General features: G+C 40.3%; 1 protein-coding gene across 4 annotated transcripts in view; it reads right to left on the reverse strand.

Moving 5' to 3' along the window:
* Positions 1-15,539, reverse strand: part of tmtc3 (transmembrane O-mannosyltransferase targeting cadherins 3) — a 67,896-nt gene that overhangs the window by 10,325 nt on the left and 42,032 nt on the right. For all 4 annotated transcript variants that reach the window (XM_069904299.1, XM_069904301.1, XM_069904298.1 and 1 more), the window contains 3 exons: positions 14,815-14,935; positions 4,661-4,772; positions 621-724 (listed from right to left, as the gene is read on the reverse strand). In XM_069904299.1, the coding sequence (XP_069760400.1) occupies positions 621-724; positions 4,661-4,772; positions 14,815-14,935 (337 nt within the window). The remainder of the gene's footprint in view (positions 1-620; positions 725-4,660; positions 4,773-14,814; positions 14,936-15,539) is intronic.

The raw sequence follows: 15,539 nt of genomic DNA on the forward strand, positions 1-15,539 counted from the left end.
CACCCTCAGGCTGAAGAAATTCCTCTGCATCTCTTTTCTAAGCAGCTGCCCTTCAATCTGGAAGTTGTGCCCTCTTGTCCTGGATTCTCCCACCACGGGAAAAAACCTTTCCTTTCAGCGTTCGATATGTTTCTCCTAAATTCCAAAGTATTGGCCAAGATTCATCAAAAAATTCTTCACAGTCATTCCCAGAATCATCTGAGATTTACACTAATGGTTTTGGTTATGTAAACAGAGTAAATGAAGAAATCCAAGGTAAAGATGATGTCAACACTAAATAAGAGAGAGTGTGGGGGTTGATGAACCTGGTGTTCCTAATGTTCCAGGACAGATCATTTAAGATTGGGATTTGTGGTGCTCTAATAATTATTAAACAAAATGCTGTAATTAACTAAAATGCAATGTATCATCTACCAATTGAAAAAAATCATATTTCTGGAATGAGCCACAATTGCCAATTAAAGGCTACAAACATCAGCATGGATTGAGCACAAACAATTGCATTTATCTGTTCCTGGGAGTCATGACTGCAAGAGAAAAAGATGTTTTAATCTGCCTGACACTTATCTGTTAGTTTCAGAAATTCTCCGAATACGAGTATTCTCCAAATATTAGCATACCTGTGGCATAAGCGATTTAGCCAGCATGTAGGCATCTTCTGCTTCTTTGGTCTTGTTTAGGTTTCTATACGTCCTTCCAACATTCATATGTGCACCAATATCATCTTTGTAATAACAAGGCAAAACAATGAACATAAGCAAAACAAATCTGTCAGTTTATAGGCTTTTCAGCTAATTCAACCTAACATGCATTACTAGAACATGTAATTTGGATTCCAATTTCACATATCAAATTCTCAACTCAAGCAAACCCCACCTTACTATAGTTACAGTAATTTGAGCCAGTAGGCCATTTCATTGCCAGGCCTCCACCTGGAAGCTGGCTACAAGTGCAGAGGGAAAACTTAAAACTTACCTTTCATAGAGCAGCCCTAAAAGGCTGCACCTGCGTTGCATTCGTATTGAGCGGGACCTCGTATGGAGCCGATGGAGGCAGGGCGACTGGTACCTTAGCACCACCTGTCATAAATGCGCGGCAGAGCAATGGCCGCCTTCCAAGAACAGTTCCAGCTGCATGGGGGATTATGAGTAAAGAAGATGGCCATTGCTCTGCCGCATTTTGAGCTGCCGAGAGCAGACCCAAAGGCCAAAGCGGCCCGGTAAGGCTGTCACAGCCCACACTGGCTGCCCCTGATGGATCCTGCTGGCTGCCCATGCCCTGAAGGCCCCCGCCGGCCACCCCTGCCCTGACGGACCACGGCGGCCACCCCTGCCCTGACGGCCCCCGCCGATTATTTTTGAATTTGGCGCCTCGAAGCCAGCCACGGCACATTCAGAGAGATAAATCTCAAGGAGTAAGGCCAGAGAACCTCCATCTTTACAGTCGAGCATTTTCTTTGCTTGAAAGAATCTAGAAACATAACTGATAACCCTTGACAATTATCTTGAAACATGAACAAAAGTATGAGGGGCTGTTGAATGAATGACCGCACAATGAACAAATACACCAAAATTCTTGCTTGTTCCAGCAACACAGATATACAATTTACAGTAACAAACAAATAGAAATTAAGATATCACACAAACAAAAAAAAATTAAAAAATGATATTACTGTGCAGAATGATCTTTGGAGATCCTGGAGTAGTTTTTTCTTTGGCTTGGCTTCGCAGACGAAGATTTATGGAGGGGTATGTCCACAACTGCTGCAGGCTCGTTGGTGACTGACAAGTCCGATGTGGGACAGGCAGGCACGGTTGCAGCGGTTGCAAGGGAAAATTGGTTGGTTGGGGTTGGAAGTTGGGTTTTTCCTCCTTTGTCTTTTGTCAGTGAGGTGGGCTCTGCGGTCTTCTTCAAAGGAGGTTGCTGCCCACCAAACTGTGAGGCACCAAGATGCAGGATTGGAGGCGATATCAGCTCACTGGCGGTGGTCAATGTGGCAGGCAACAAGAGATTTCTTTAAGCAGTCCTTGTACCTCTTCTTTGGTGCACCTCTGTCTCAGTGGCCAGTGGAGAGCTCGCCATAGAACACGATCTTGGGAAGGCGATGGTCCTCCATTCTGGAGATGTGACACACCCAGTGCAGTTGGGTATTCAGCAGCATGGATTCGATGCTTGCAGACTCTGCCAGCTCGAGTACTTCGATGTTGGTGATGAAGTCATTCCAATGAATGTTGAGGATGGAGCGGAGACAGTGCTGATGGAAGCGTTCTAGGAGCCGTAGGTGATGCCGGTAGAGGACCCATGATTCGGAGCCAAACAGGAGCGTGGGTATGACAACGGCTCTGTACACGCTGATCTTTGTGTGTTTCTTCAGGTGGTTGTTTTTCCAAAGGCGTTATTTGCTTTGGCAAGTCTGTTGTCATCTCTTTGTCGATCCTTGCATCAGATGAAATGGTGCAGCCGAGGTAGGTAAACTGGTTGACCGTTTTGAGTTCTGTGTGCCTGATGGAGATGTGAGGGGGGCTGGTGGTCATGGTGGGGAGCTGGCTGATGGAGGACCTCAGTTTTCTTCAGGCTGACTTCCAGGCCAAACATTTTGGCAGTTTCAGCAAAACAGGAATTCATGCGCTGAAGAGCTGGCTCTGAATGGGCAACTAAAGCGGCATCGTCTGCAAAGAGTAGTTTACGGACAAGTTGCTCTTGTGTCTTGGTGTGAGCTTGCAGGCGCCTCAGATTGAAGAGACTGCCATCTGTGCGGTTCCGGACGTAAACACCGTCTTCATTGTTGAGGTCTTTCATGGCTTGGTTCAGCATCATGCTGAAGAAGATAGTAAAGTAGTAAAGAGGGTTGGTGCGAGGACGCAGCCTTGCTTCACGCCGTTGTCAATGGAGAAGGGTTCAGAGAGCTCATTGCTGTACCTGACCCGACCTTGTTGGTTTTCGTGCAGTTGGATAACCATGTTGAGGAACTTGGGGGGGCATCCGAGGCGCTCTAGTATTTGCCAAAGCCCTTTCCTGCTCACGGTGTCGAAGGCTTTGGTGAGGTCAACAAAGGTGATGTAGAGTCCTTTGTTTTGTTCTCTGCACTTTTCTTGGAGCTGTCTGAGGGCAAAGACCATGTCAGTGGTTCCTCTGTTTGCGCGAAAGCCGCACTGTGATTCTGGGAGGACATTTTCGGCGATACTAGGTACTAATCTATTAAAGAGAATCCTCGTGAAGATTTTGCCTGCAATGGAGAGCAGCATGATTCCCCTGTAGTTTGAGCAGTCTGATTTCTCGCCTTTGTTTTTGTACAGGGTGATGATGATGGCATCACAAAGGTCCTGAGGCAGCTTTCCTTGATCCCAGCAGAGCATGAAAAACTCATGCAGTTTGGTATGCAGAGCTTCTGCACCAGCCTTCCAGACCTCAGGGGGGGATTCCATTCATACCTGCTGCTTTGCCATTTTTCAGTTGCCTTGTATGTCTCTTCCTGGGTAAGGACCTCATCCAGCTCTAGCCTCAAGGGTTGTTGAGGGAGCTGGAGCAGGGCGGATTCTTGGACTGAGCGGTTGGCACTGAAAGGGATTGGAAGTGTTCTGACCATCGATTGAGGATGGAGATCTTGTGGCTGAGGAGGACTTCGCCGTCTGATCTGCGCAGAGGGCTTTGGACGGGGTGAGAGGCCGTACACAGCCTTTAGTGTCTCATAAAAACCCCTGAAGTCGCCAAAGTCGGTGCTAAGCTGGGTTTGTTTGGCGAGGCTAGTCCACCACTCATTTTGGATCTCCCGGAGTTTGCGCTGAAGGTGGCTGCATGTGATACGGAAGGCTCGTTTTTTCTCTGGCCAGGAAGGCTTTGCAAGGTGAGCCTGGTGGGCAGATCGCTTCTTTGCCAGCAGCTCCTGGATTTCCTGGTTGTTTTCATCAAACCAGTCCTTGTTTTAGTTTATGGTTAGGGAATATGGAAAGGTTCAAGACCATGATAGCTGTTGGAGGGGAAACTGTTCTAAAACAGCTGGTAACTATTCAGCTCCCAAAGTATTTTTTAAATCTAGACATACAGCATGGTAACACACCCTTCCAGCTCACCAATTAACCTACAAGCCCTGTTTGATTTTGAAGGATGGGTAGGAACCGGGCCATCCCAGTGTTGACACTGGGAGGACATGTGAACTCCTTAGACAGCGGCCAGATTCGAACTCAGGCCACCGGCACTATAATAGCACTACACTAACCGTGCCACCCATGCAACAGACGTAAGAGAAAAAAAAATTATGTCCTGTATACGAGGTTTGAGTGTGAGGTGTGAAGAGTTGGAGGGAGGGGGGCTGGGAGGAAAAAAAATGGCTTGAACTCAGCAGTTGATTTTGTACAGTGCTATAATTAATATGGAATATGGAGTTTGAGTTTGAAAAATTACAAATAAAATATTCAAAAAAAGTCAAATGCAAAGTGAATAAATCTTTACTGACCAGTTTTACAGGGTCAAATTTTGTGGTGCATGTTGGAACACCACATAACGAGTCCTGATGCCTCCCTCACTGCAGGAGAGTCGGTGTGGCACATGTAAACCAGAGCTGAAAGCAATCCAAGCTCCCATTCCTCACCACTCACAACAACCTCAGAAGGATACACCCACATCACAAAAGCTTATCACAAATGAAGCGAGAACGTGTCACCTGGTTGAACTCTTGTCGCTTGAATGAAGTACTTCAAAGCCTTCCTGTAGTTATGTTCATTTTCCAATGCATGCCCTACATTATTCCAAAGTTTTGCATTATGTTTATTGACCTTCAATTAAAAGAAATTGAAAAGTTTTGAAGTAAAATTAACAAAATCTTTATTAAACTTCTTTAAAGCTGATCTCCAAACTATTTACATTGCAATTATCAATACCTTTCCCCTTATGACCCCGAAGTTCCCATATGAACATGGCCCAAATAATCAAAATTGCAACTTAGTACAGGACAAACAAAAGTGGAATTGATATCCTTATGAAGAAGTTCATCCCTTCAGTTGATGCTGCCTGACCCACTGAATTCCTCCAGCATTTTGTGTGTGCTGGAATGTGTGCGCCTGGCAGGATCACAAGAACTTTGAGCTAACTGCTCCAACAAGATCCAGCTGGCTAGGTCTTGTGCAGAGGCGAGCTTGCTCCCGATTTATGTGCTTTCAGCCTGCAAGACAGAACTCAGGAAGTCAATGCAGGTCAGTTTTTGGGCAGCCAACCAGCTGCATTGCTAGTGCACTGTGTGTTGAGTGCAGGGGTAAAATACAAACAACTTGAGCTGAGGGATCATCCTGTGGACTTCACATCAGCCATGCACAAAATAATTTAAATTAGAGCCATTAAGTAAATGTCTTTTTTTTTTTTAAATACTTTTTCCTAAATTCCTCCAAGTATCAAAGACACTCAAAGACAAAGGATGTGGACAAGACAAAGATGATCGTAGAGTTCAGGAGGACCAGAAACAGCCACCCTCCATTACATATCAACAACTCTGTAGTAGATGGAGTGTTGAGCAACAAGCTCCTTGGAGTTCTCTTAACTAATGACTTATCATGGACACACACCATCTCCTCACTTGTCAGGAAGGCACAACAGCGACTGCATTTCCTGAGAAGTCTGAAGCGGGCAAGGCTACCAACCACCATTATGTCAAACTTCTATAAGAGCTCCATCAAGAGCATGTTGCCCAGCTGCATCACAATTTGGTACAGTTGCTGCAGAGAAATGGATCTGAGGTCAATCCACAGGACCCCAAGAGTGGCAAAGAGGATCACTGGAATCTCCCTTCCCCGCCAATCAACCAGGATTCTTGTTTGTAGAGGGCACGCAGTCACTAAGGCCCCCTTCCACCCTGCACACAGCATTTATCAGCTGCTCCCATCAGGGTAGAGAGACAAGAGGATCAGAGCCAGCACCACCAGGCTGAGGAAAAGCTGCTTCCCACAGGCGGCGAAAATGCTGAAGGATCTAAGGAACTGCTCACACTGACCAACAAAACAAAATGTATTTATTTATATATAGGAATACTTGTCCTGCATATGTATTGATTGTATGTAGGTGTGTTTATGCCTGGCTGGGTGTTGAACTGAGGACTGGAGAACACGACTTCATCAGGTTGTACTTGAGCAATCAGATGACAATTGACTGGACTTGATTTGAAAACTGTACAAAAGGCTTTGGTAGGAGCATGCTGTCACAAGGTCATCAGGGCATTCGAGAAGCAGGGCTGTAGATTCACCATGAGACCAGATTGCCATTTAAGGCAGTGACTGTTTGTGGAAAATCCACAAGTGCCAAGCACCCAGGATGATTTGATAAACAAATAGGCACAGCCACGGAGAAAGCACAGAAGTCTAGCGCAAACTCACTGCCCAATGGAATGTTTCAAAACACTTGACCAACCAGGAAGAACATTGGAAATGAGGGCATTGCTGGGCGTTTCACTGCTACCATCAGGAAGGTGGTACAGAAGCCTGAAGACAAACAGCCAATGGTACAAAACAGCTTCCCTCCCACCATCAGATTCTTGAATGGACCATGAACCACAGACTTTCTATTCTTTTGCACTAATTATTTTTAAAATAGTTTATTTAGAAATGTAATTTGTAGCAATATTTGCCCCTGTAATGCACAATAATGGTGCCACAAAACAACAAATTTCATGACAAGTTCATGTCAATAAATTTTGATTTTAATTACAACAAAACCAAGAGCCAATTTGAGCACATTAAAGCGGTTTTGTAATAAGGACCTTTTCAACAAATTTTGAAGAATATTATCTGTGAGCTAAATATTGGCCAGGTCATCAGTGATAACTCCCCTGCTTTTCTCCAAACTGTGCCACTTGCTTTAATGTCTGAACAGAAGACAGCATCTCTGACAACACAGCACGAAATTGTCTGCCGGTAAGTTGATACTTCAGTCTCTGAAACGGGACTTGAACTCCAAACCTTCCAATTCAAGAGACAAGGCTGCCATGGCTGAACCATATCCGACACTGAAATGCTAACATTCAAAATCAAACTAGTCTATCAGAATTCAAGATAGGCCATTGTAGTGTGGATTGTGAAGGGTCATGTGACTCTCTGTCTGGAACTTGGTGGGAATGTAAGTTGTGGAAGGTCATGTGGCCTCTCTGTCTGGAACTTGGCTGGATTGTGGGTGGTGGGTCACGGGACTGCTCCATCTGGAATTTAGTGATAAGTCGCATCACCTGCCAATCAAGGTGGGACAATTAATGCACAACTGACCACTTACTGATTACCTTGGCCGGACTCCCCAGCTTACTGCACTTTAAAAGCCTACCATGTGCTGCAGTGCACTCCCTCTGCCCTTGGTCCCGACTATGAATGCTACTCTACACCATGTCGTGAACTGTGGACATCACTAGAGTCATTGTTGGTAAGGTGTGCACTACACTTAGAGCAGAAGCATAGTATTGTGTGAGAATACTTAGCATTGAGCCACACCCCATTGGTACCGGGAACCAGGAGTGTGTTGAAACCCTGTCTTGTAAGAGCGTGTTAGTAACCATATATTACTGTATGTGTCACAGAGAGAGAGAGAGAGAGAGAGAAGGCAGCCACTTGTTTTGGAAATTGGTGTATCTGATGTGAATTCCTAAATAGTTTTAGTATCGTGTTGTTTTGTATTTTCCCTGTTATGATTTCCCTGTGTTTACAATAAAGATGATTCTTTGTTTGTCACTTCTCTGTGAACCCACTGAACATGACTGTTTAGTTGGGTAATCTAAATAATCTCACTCCCTCTTGTAGATGCAGAAAGTTTATTCCTTGAAGAAGGGCTCAGGCCGGAGGAGTCACGTGATGGAGTAGTGGCCGGACGGTGAACTCCAGCCCTCTCCAGAAAAGTCGGGAAAAACAAGAGAAAATACAAAGGCACAGAAATACAAGTTAAAGAAAAGTGAGTATAAAGGTGGAAAGAAGATGGAGACAAAAGGAGAAAAAACAAAATCAACGGAAAGAAGAGAGGAACAGAAGACAACGGAGGAAAAAGGTGAAGGCCTTACCTGTCCGAAGAGGCCCGCTGTGGAGAGAAGACCCCACTACCTCAGGTCGGTAGAAAAAGAACTACAACAATGGCTCACAGAGCCGAGTAAAAGTGCGCAACTGCGCATGCAAAAAAACACACCGACGGGAGGGGGGACCAGCTGGGGAGTCGATCTCCACAGCCGGCAACGACAGCTGCAGAACACCTGCAGCAAGAAGAGACCACAGAAGACAATGGAAACAAGAAAGAAGAGGAGGAAAGGGCAGCAAAGAAACAACAGATGGCCAACCAAGAGGAAGAAGAAGAGGAAGAGTACAGTGAAATAGATAAAGGGAAAGGCAAGGTAAAGGATATACTTGCTCTTGTTAGAGGATACATGGAGTCATTTAAAGAATGGCAAACACAGGAATTCAATGATTTAAGAAGAAGAATAAACAACACAGAAGAGAAAATAAATAAAATGGAGATGACCTTAACAGAAATGGGGAAAAAAATGGACAAGATGGAAGAGCGGGCAGTAGCAGCAGAAATGGAGGTAGAAGACTTAAAAAAGAAATTGGAGGAATCTAATAAAAAAACTAAAGAGACACAAGAATTACTAGCCCAAAAAATAGATATAATGGAAAATTATAACAGAAGAAATAACATAAAGATAGTGGGCCTTAAGGAAGATGAAGAAGGCAAGAATATGAGGGAGTTTATAAAAGAATGGATCCCTAAGGCCCTAGGATGTCCAGAACTACAGCAAGAAATGGAAATAGAAAGGGCACATAGAGCATTGGCCCCTAAACCACAACCACAACAAAAACCAAGATCTATTGTAGTAAAATTCCTAAGATATACTACAAGAGAAAAGGTACTGGAGAAGACAATGGAAAAAGTAAGAGAGGGCAACAAACCACTGGAGTATAAAGGGCAAAAAATCTTCATTTATCCAGATATAAGCTTTGAACTCCTAAAGAAGAGAAAAGAGTTCAATACAGCAAAAGCGATTTTATGGAAGAAAGGATATAAATTTACACTGAAGCATCCTGCGGTATTGAAAATATTTATTCCAGGACAACAAAACAGACTATTCTCGGATCCAGAAGAAGCACGAAAATTTGCAGAACAATTACAAAAATAGACTGAGGGAGGAAGACGGGTAATGAGAGCAAAAATTATCACGATTGATATGTATGTGGGTAAAGACAAAAATAGACTGAGGGATGAAGACGGGTAAGGAGGGTAAAAATGACCACGATTGATATGTATGCGGGTAAAGAGGTATAAGAGTGAATAGAGACAATGGGCATATGTGAAAGTATCTGTAATTAGAGGAAAACATAGAGAGTATAGACAAGAATTAATAAGGGAAGGTAATGGAATAGAGAGAATAAGGAGGGAATTAAAAGAGTGACCTTTGTGACATATAAAAAGCGAAATCTTTTCTGGGGGGGGCTGGGTGGGGGAAAAGAGCGGTCACTGCAAAATCAGTTGACACTTGCGAGTGGATTCGCAAATCCAAATGGAGAGGGGAGATGTGGTTGTCCGACAAGGGATAAAGGGCAACTCAGGAGGGGAAGGGGAGATTGGGGATAAAGAAGATAGAAATAGGAGAATAAGGAAAATGTTGGATGTTGTAGGAATGTTGTCTGGTAAAGAGTTGAAAATAAGAAAACAGAAATGGAAAAGGAGGAAAGGTAATGATGGAAAAACGGAAAGAGAAGATAAACAAAATATAAAATGGCTACGCTGAACTATATGACTCTAAATATTAATGGAATACATAACCAAATTAAAAGGAAGAAACTACTAAATTTACTGAAAAAGGAAAAAATAGATATAGCATTTGTCCAAGAAACACACTTAACTGAATTGGAGCACAAGAAATTAAAGAGAGATTGGGTAGGACATGTAACAGCAGCATCGTATAATTCAAAAGCAAGAGGAGTGGCTATATTAATTAGCAAAAATGTGCCATTTAAAATAGAAGAGGAAATAATAGATCCAGCAGGGAGATATGTTATGATAAAATGTCAGATATATTCAGAGCTTTGGAATCTACTTAATATATATTCACCTAACGAAGAAGATCAAAAGTTTATGCAAGATATCTTTTTGAAGGTAGCTAATACACAAGGGAACATACTAATAGGAGGGGATTTCAATCTGAATTTGGATCCAAATATGGATAAAACGGGGAAAAAAATTAACAGGAAGAACAAAGTAACCAAATTTATAATTAAATCAATGCAAGAAATGAAACTTGTGGACATATGGAGGAAACAAAACCCAAAAGAAAAGGAATACTCATACTACTCGACTAGACATAAAACATACTCAAGGATAGACCTATTCCTGTTATCAGCCCACATTCAAGGGAGAGTTAGGAAAATGGAATATAAAGCTAGACTATTATCGGACCACTCACCCCTGTTATTGGCAATAGAGCTAGAGGACATCCCTCCAAGAATGTATAGATGGAGATTAAACCCCATGCTACTTAAAAGACAGGATTTTAGAGAATTTATTGAAAAACAATTAAAAATGTACTTTGAAGTAAATACGGAATCAGTGGAAGATAAGTTATACTATGGGACGCAATGAAAGCATTCATTAGAGGGCAAATAATAAGTTATGCAACCAAGATGAAGAAGGACTATAATCAGGAAACAGAGCAGTTGGAAAGGGAAATAATAAACATAGAAAAAAAATTAGCAATAAAGGAAGATACAACCAAAAGAAGAGAATTGGCGGATAAAAAAATAAAATATGAAACATTACAAACATATAAGGTGGAGAAGAATATAATGAAGACAAAACAGAAATATTATGAACTAGGTGAAAAAACACACAAAATCTTAGCATGGCAGCTTAAGACAGAGCAAACTAAGAAAATGGTATTGGCAACAAGGAAAAAAGACAAACAAATTACATATAATCCAAAAGAAATTAAGGAAAACTTCAGAGAATTCTATGAACAATTATACCGAACCAAAAACGAAGGGAAAGAAGGGAAAATAGATGAATTTTTGACTAAAATTGAACTACCAAAACTACAAATAGAGGAACAAAATAAATTAACAGAACCATTTGGAACAGTAGAAATACAAGAGATAATAAAAAATTTACCAAATAATAAGACACCAGGAGAGGATGGACTCCCAATAGAATTCTACAAAACATTTAAAGACCTAATAATACCGCCCCTCCTGGATGTAATCAACCAGATTGATGAGACACAAAACTTACCAGATTCATGTAAAACAGCAATAATTACAGTGATACTAAAACAAGGGAAAGATCCACTCTCACCAGCGTCATATAGACCAATATCTCTGCTAAACACAGATTATAAGATAATAGCTAAACTATTAGCGAACAGATTAGCAGAACAGGTACCGAAAATGGTAAATTTAGACCAAACTGGATTTATCAAAAAAAGACGCACAACAGACAATATTTGTAAATTTATTAACTTAATTCATGCAGTAGAAGGAAATAAAGCACCGGCAGTAGCAGTTGCTTTAGACGCAGAGAAGGCCTTCGACAGAGTAGAATGGAATTACTTGTTCAAAGTATTGCAAAAATTCAGTTTACCGGAGAAGTATATTAATTGGATTAAAGCATTATATAAGGGACCGTTAGCGAAAGTTACAGTAAATGGACATGTATCAAAGCAATTTAACTTAAGCAGGTCAACGCGGCAGGGATGCCCACTATCACCATTATTGTTTGCGCTAGCTATAGAACCACTAGCAGAATCGATAAGAAGAGATAATAATATAAAAGGAATAAAAATAAAAGACAGGGAATATAAAATCAGTCTGTTTGCGGATGATGTGATAGTGTACTTAACAGAACCAGAACTATCAATAAAAGAACTATATAAGAAATTGAAGGAATATGGAGAAGTGTCGGGATACAAGATAAACGTAAATAAAAGTGAAGCAATGCCTATGAATAACGCGGATTTCTCAAAATTTAAGGAGGAATCCCCATTCAGATGGCAAACGCAGGCAATAAGATACCTAGGTGTGCAAATAAACAAAAATCTAGGCCAATTATATAAACTCAATTACAATCCACTAATGAAAAAATTACAGGACGATTTAGAGCATTGGAAAGAGCTACCACTAACACTGATAGGAAGAATAAACTGTATTAAAATGAACATTTTTCCAAGGATACTACACTTATTTCAGGCATTGCCAATACAACTGACAGAAAAATTCTTCAAAGAGTTAAAGAAAATAATAAGGAGATTTTTATGGAGAGGGGGGAAACCGAGGATAGCACTAGATAAATTAACAGAATGGTATAAACAAGGAGGCTTACAATTGCCAAACTTCAAAAATTATTATAGAGCCGCACAATTAAGGTACCTATCAGATTTTTATCAAACAAGGGAAAAACCAGACTGGACGAGACTAGAATTAGATAAAATAGGGGAAAAGATACCTGAACACATATTATATAAATGGGACGAAAAATTGGTACAACATAGAACTTCTCCAGTATTACACCATCTCCTCAATATATGGAAGAAGATTCATGTAGAAAGAAATAAAATAAATTACCAAATACCAAAACTAATATTGACGCAAAATAAGCTACTCCCTTTTACAATAGACAACCTTGCCTTTAGAAAATGGGAAAAAAAAGGGATTAAAAGAATAGAAAATTGTTTTTCAGGAAGTAGATTCTTATCCTTTGAACAAATGAGAGATAAGTACAATATAACTGGAGATACAGCGCTGGCATATTACCAACTGAGATCCTACTTGAAAGATAAATTAGGAAGCAACTTGAGTTTACCAGAGGGAAGTAACCTTGAATATGTGATTACAAATACAATGTTAATCAAAAGATTTATAAAAAATATGTATATTAAACTGCAAGAAAAGGAGAATGAGGAAACAAATGGTAAAACTAAACAAAAATGGGAACAAGATTTAAATATAAAGATAAAAAAGGAAACATGGGAGAAGTTATGCTCTGGAACGATGAGAAATACAATAAATACGAGGCTGCGTATGATACAATATAATTGGTTACACAGACTATACATTACACCGCAAAAGTTAAATAAATGGGACCCAACAGTATCTGATAGATGTTTTCGATGTAAAAAAGAAAGGGGAACAACAATTCATGCAATCTGGACATGTGAGAGAGTAGAAAAATTTTGGGATGATCTCAATCAGATATTAAATAAAATAACAGAAAACAATATACCAAAGAATCCACAGATCTTTCTCCTAAGTAACATAAAAAATAAAGAATTTGGAATTGACTTGGAAGATGCACAAAAAAGATTTGTCAAGATAGCCCTAGCCGTAGCAAAAAAATGTATTATGTCAACCTGGAAATTGGAAGATAATTTGAAAATACAACAATGGTATATAGAAATGAATAAATGTATTCCATTAGAAAAAATAACATATAGTTTAAGAAATAATATTGAAATATTCGAACAAGTATGGGAGCCTTACATTAAATACAATAGCGAAAACCTACCGGGAACAAACATTACCTAAGTTGATGGAAGGAGAAGAAAAGAAAAGAATGGACTCAGTAGAATTTCTGGTGTATTTTTGTTGAATGACAACATTGTCTAACTGAATTAATGCAACCTAGATTGTATACCTAAAATGGATGAGAGAGGGGGGGGTGGGGGGGTGGGGGGGTGGCTTGGGAGGAGGGAGGGGGGAGGGAGAAAAAGTCACTGTAAATGTGTGGAAAAGAAAAAGTGTATATCATGGCTATTGTGATTTATGGTGTGAAAAATAAAAAATTAAAAAAAAAAATAAAATAAAAAAAAAAAAAGAAGGGCTCAGGCCTAAAATGTTGACAATATATCTTTGTTTCCTATGGACAGTGAAAGACCACCTGAGTTTCTCCAGCATTTCAGTGTGTTTTTACTACAATCACAGCATCTTCAGACTTCCATGTTTCACTCAGTTTCTTTTCTTTTCCAATATTCCATATTATTTTTAAACTTAATTAAAATTCTACTCCTGCCAAGGTGGATTTTGAACTCTTGTTTCTGGACTATGGGGCAATGTTTCCAGGTTACCAGCCCAGTAATTTAACTAAGGCACCTCTACCATATCCTTACGTTTCATCTTTTCATTTTCTTGTATTTGGAAATCCCTATGAAATAAAAAAATTCTTAAATAATAGGACAGCATCCCACCTGGTAGAATTTTTTTTAATTAAAAAAAAATCACAATCTGCAAATATTGATACTCGTGTTTTTTGACCAAGGTTTACATCTTAATCCCAAATCCAATCGGGTTACAATCACCCAACTCATGGATACCCCCAAGTACAATTGAATTTGCATAATATTAAATGCACAACATATATTCAATCCTAAAGCAGAACTAATTTCCTCAAAGTCTACATAAAAATCATTCTTAACAGCCTCATGATGCCATTCATTTACAGCAACTATTCTCAACCATTTTTTTGCCTATGCCCCCCCAGAACTCTGCACAAAGTTTACAAGTGCCCCCTCCCACCTTCCCTGTGGAAAAAGTCTAGTTTTGTTTTTTCCTGTACTTCTCTCCTACCAACCACACATGCAAAAAATGTTTTCATGTTACATGAGGTGAAAAGAAAACTTTTACTTAAATGTGCTGTGGTCCCTGGGGGAGCTGTAGGCCCGCTTTGAGAAAGGCTTCATTACAGTACTGTGGTATGGTTACCTCAAGCGATTTATGTGCATTTTCCCAATTTACAGACAACATCAACATACGGACTTCTATAAAAACAGAACCATTCATTACTCAGGGATGTCCTGTACTGATAAAAATTTTGTCGTACCTTCAGACCAGACATAAACAGGGTGTACTCGGACTCCCAATCCCAATTTCGGTACACTGTTTTACAGGTATGGGCAAGGAGTAGAATCATTAAACCAATCCAAGACAGCTTCTTTAAGTACCTAAAGAAAAATATCAATGAAACTGATCAGTGAAATGACAAAATGCAACAGATATTGTGGTTCACGCATCAAAAAGAACTACACACTCTTCTCAAATTGCTTCAATGATTATATAATCAATAAGACAACATTTCTGGGATCAACCCCCCACCGAGCTGGGTACAAAGCAGCTCAGCGCCCTGTTCTGCGGAGCAGTATGGGCAAAGGGCTCTTTGTGCCATTCCACATTTATCTTTTGCTCCCATCAATGAATCTAATCGCTTCACTGAGAACTTTGACATGCACAGATTTGTCACCTCATCTCCCCATTACAAAACTGCAAAATAGTTCATTTTTGGCAGGGTGCTTGGGAATCCTAATGGCTTGAGGACCCCACAAAATGCAACCTCTTTGCATTGACTACAGTACCAAGAGTTCCCAAGCATATTTACCATTCCCAATCTGTAGCATTAAATTTTATGCAACTGAACATTAAATCTATTTTAAACTCATTAACATTAATAATCAACAAATACACTGGATTATTTCCCATTTTTCTATTCAACACAATTTCAAAGCACATCACAATCTGCACAAAGACGACAGATTAAGAAATGGTAATGAA

The sequence above is a fragment of the Narcine bancroftii genome, chromosome 11 (genome assembly GCF_036971445.1).
Source record: "Narcine bancroftii isolate sNarBan1 chromosome 11, sNarBan1.hap1, whole genome shotgun sequence".
Classification (NCBI taxonomy): Eukaryota; Metazoa; Chordata; class Chondrichthyes; order Torpediniformes; family Narcinidae; genus Narcine; species Narcine bancroftii.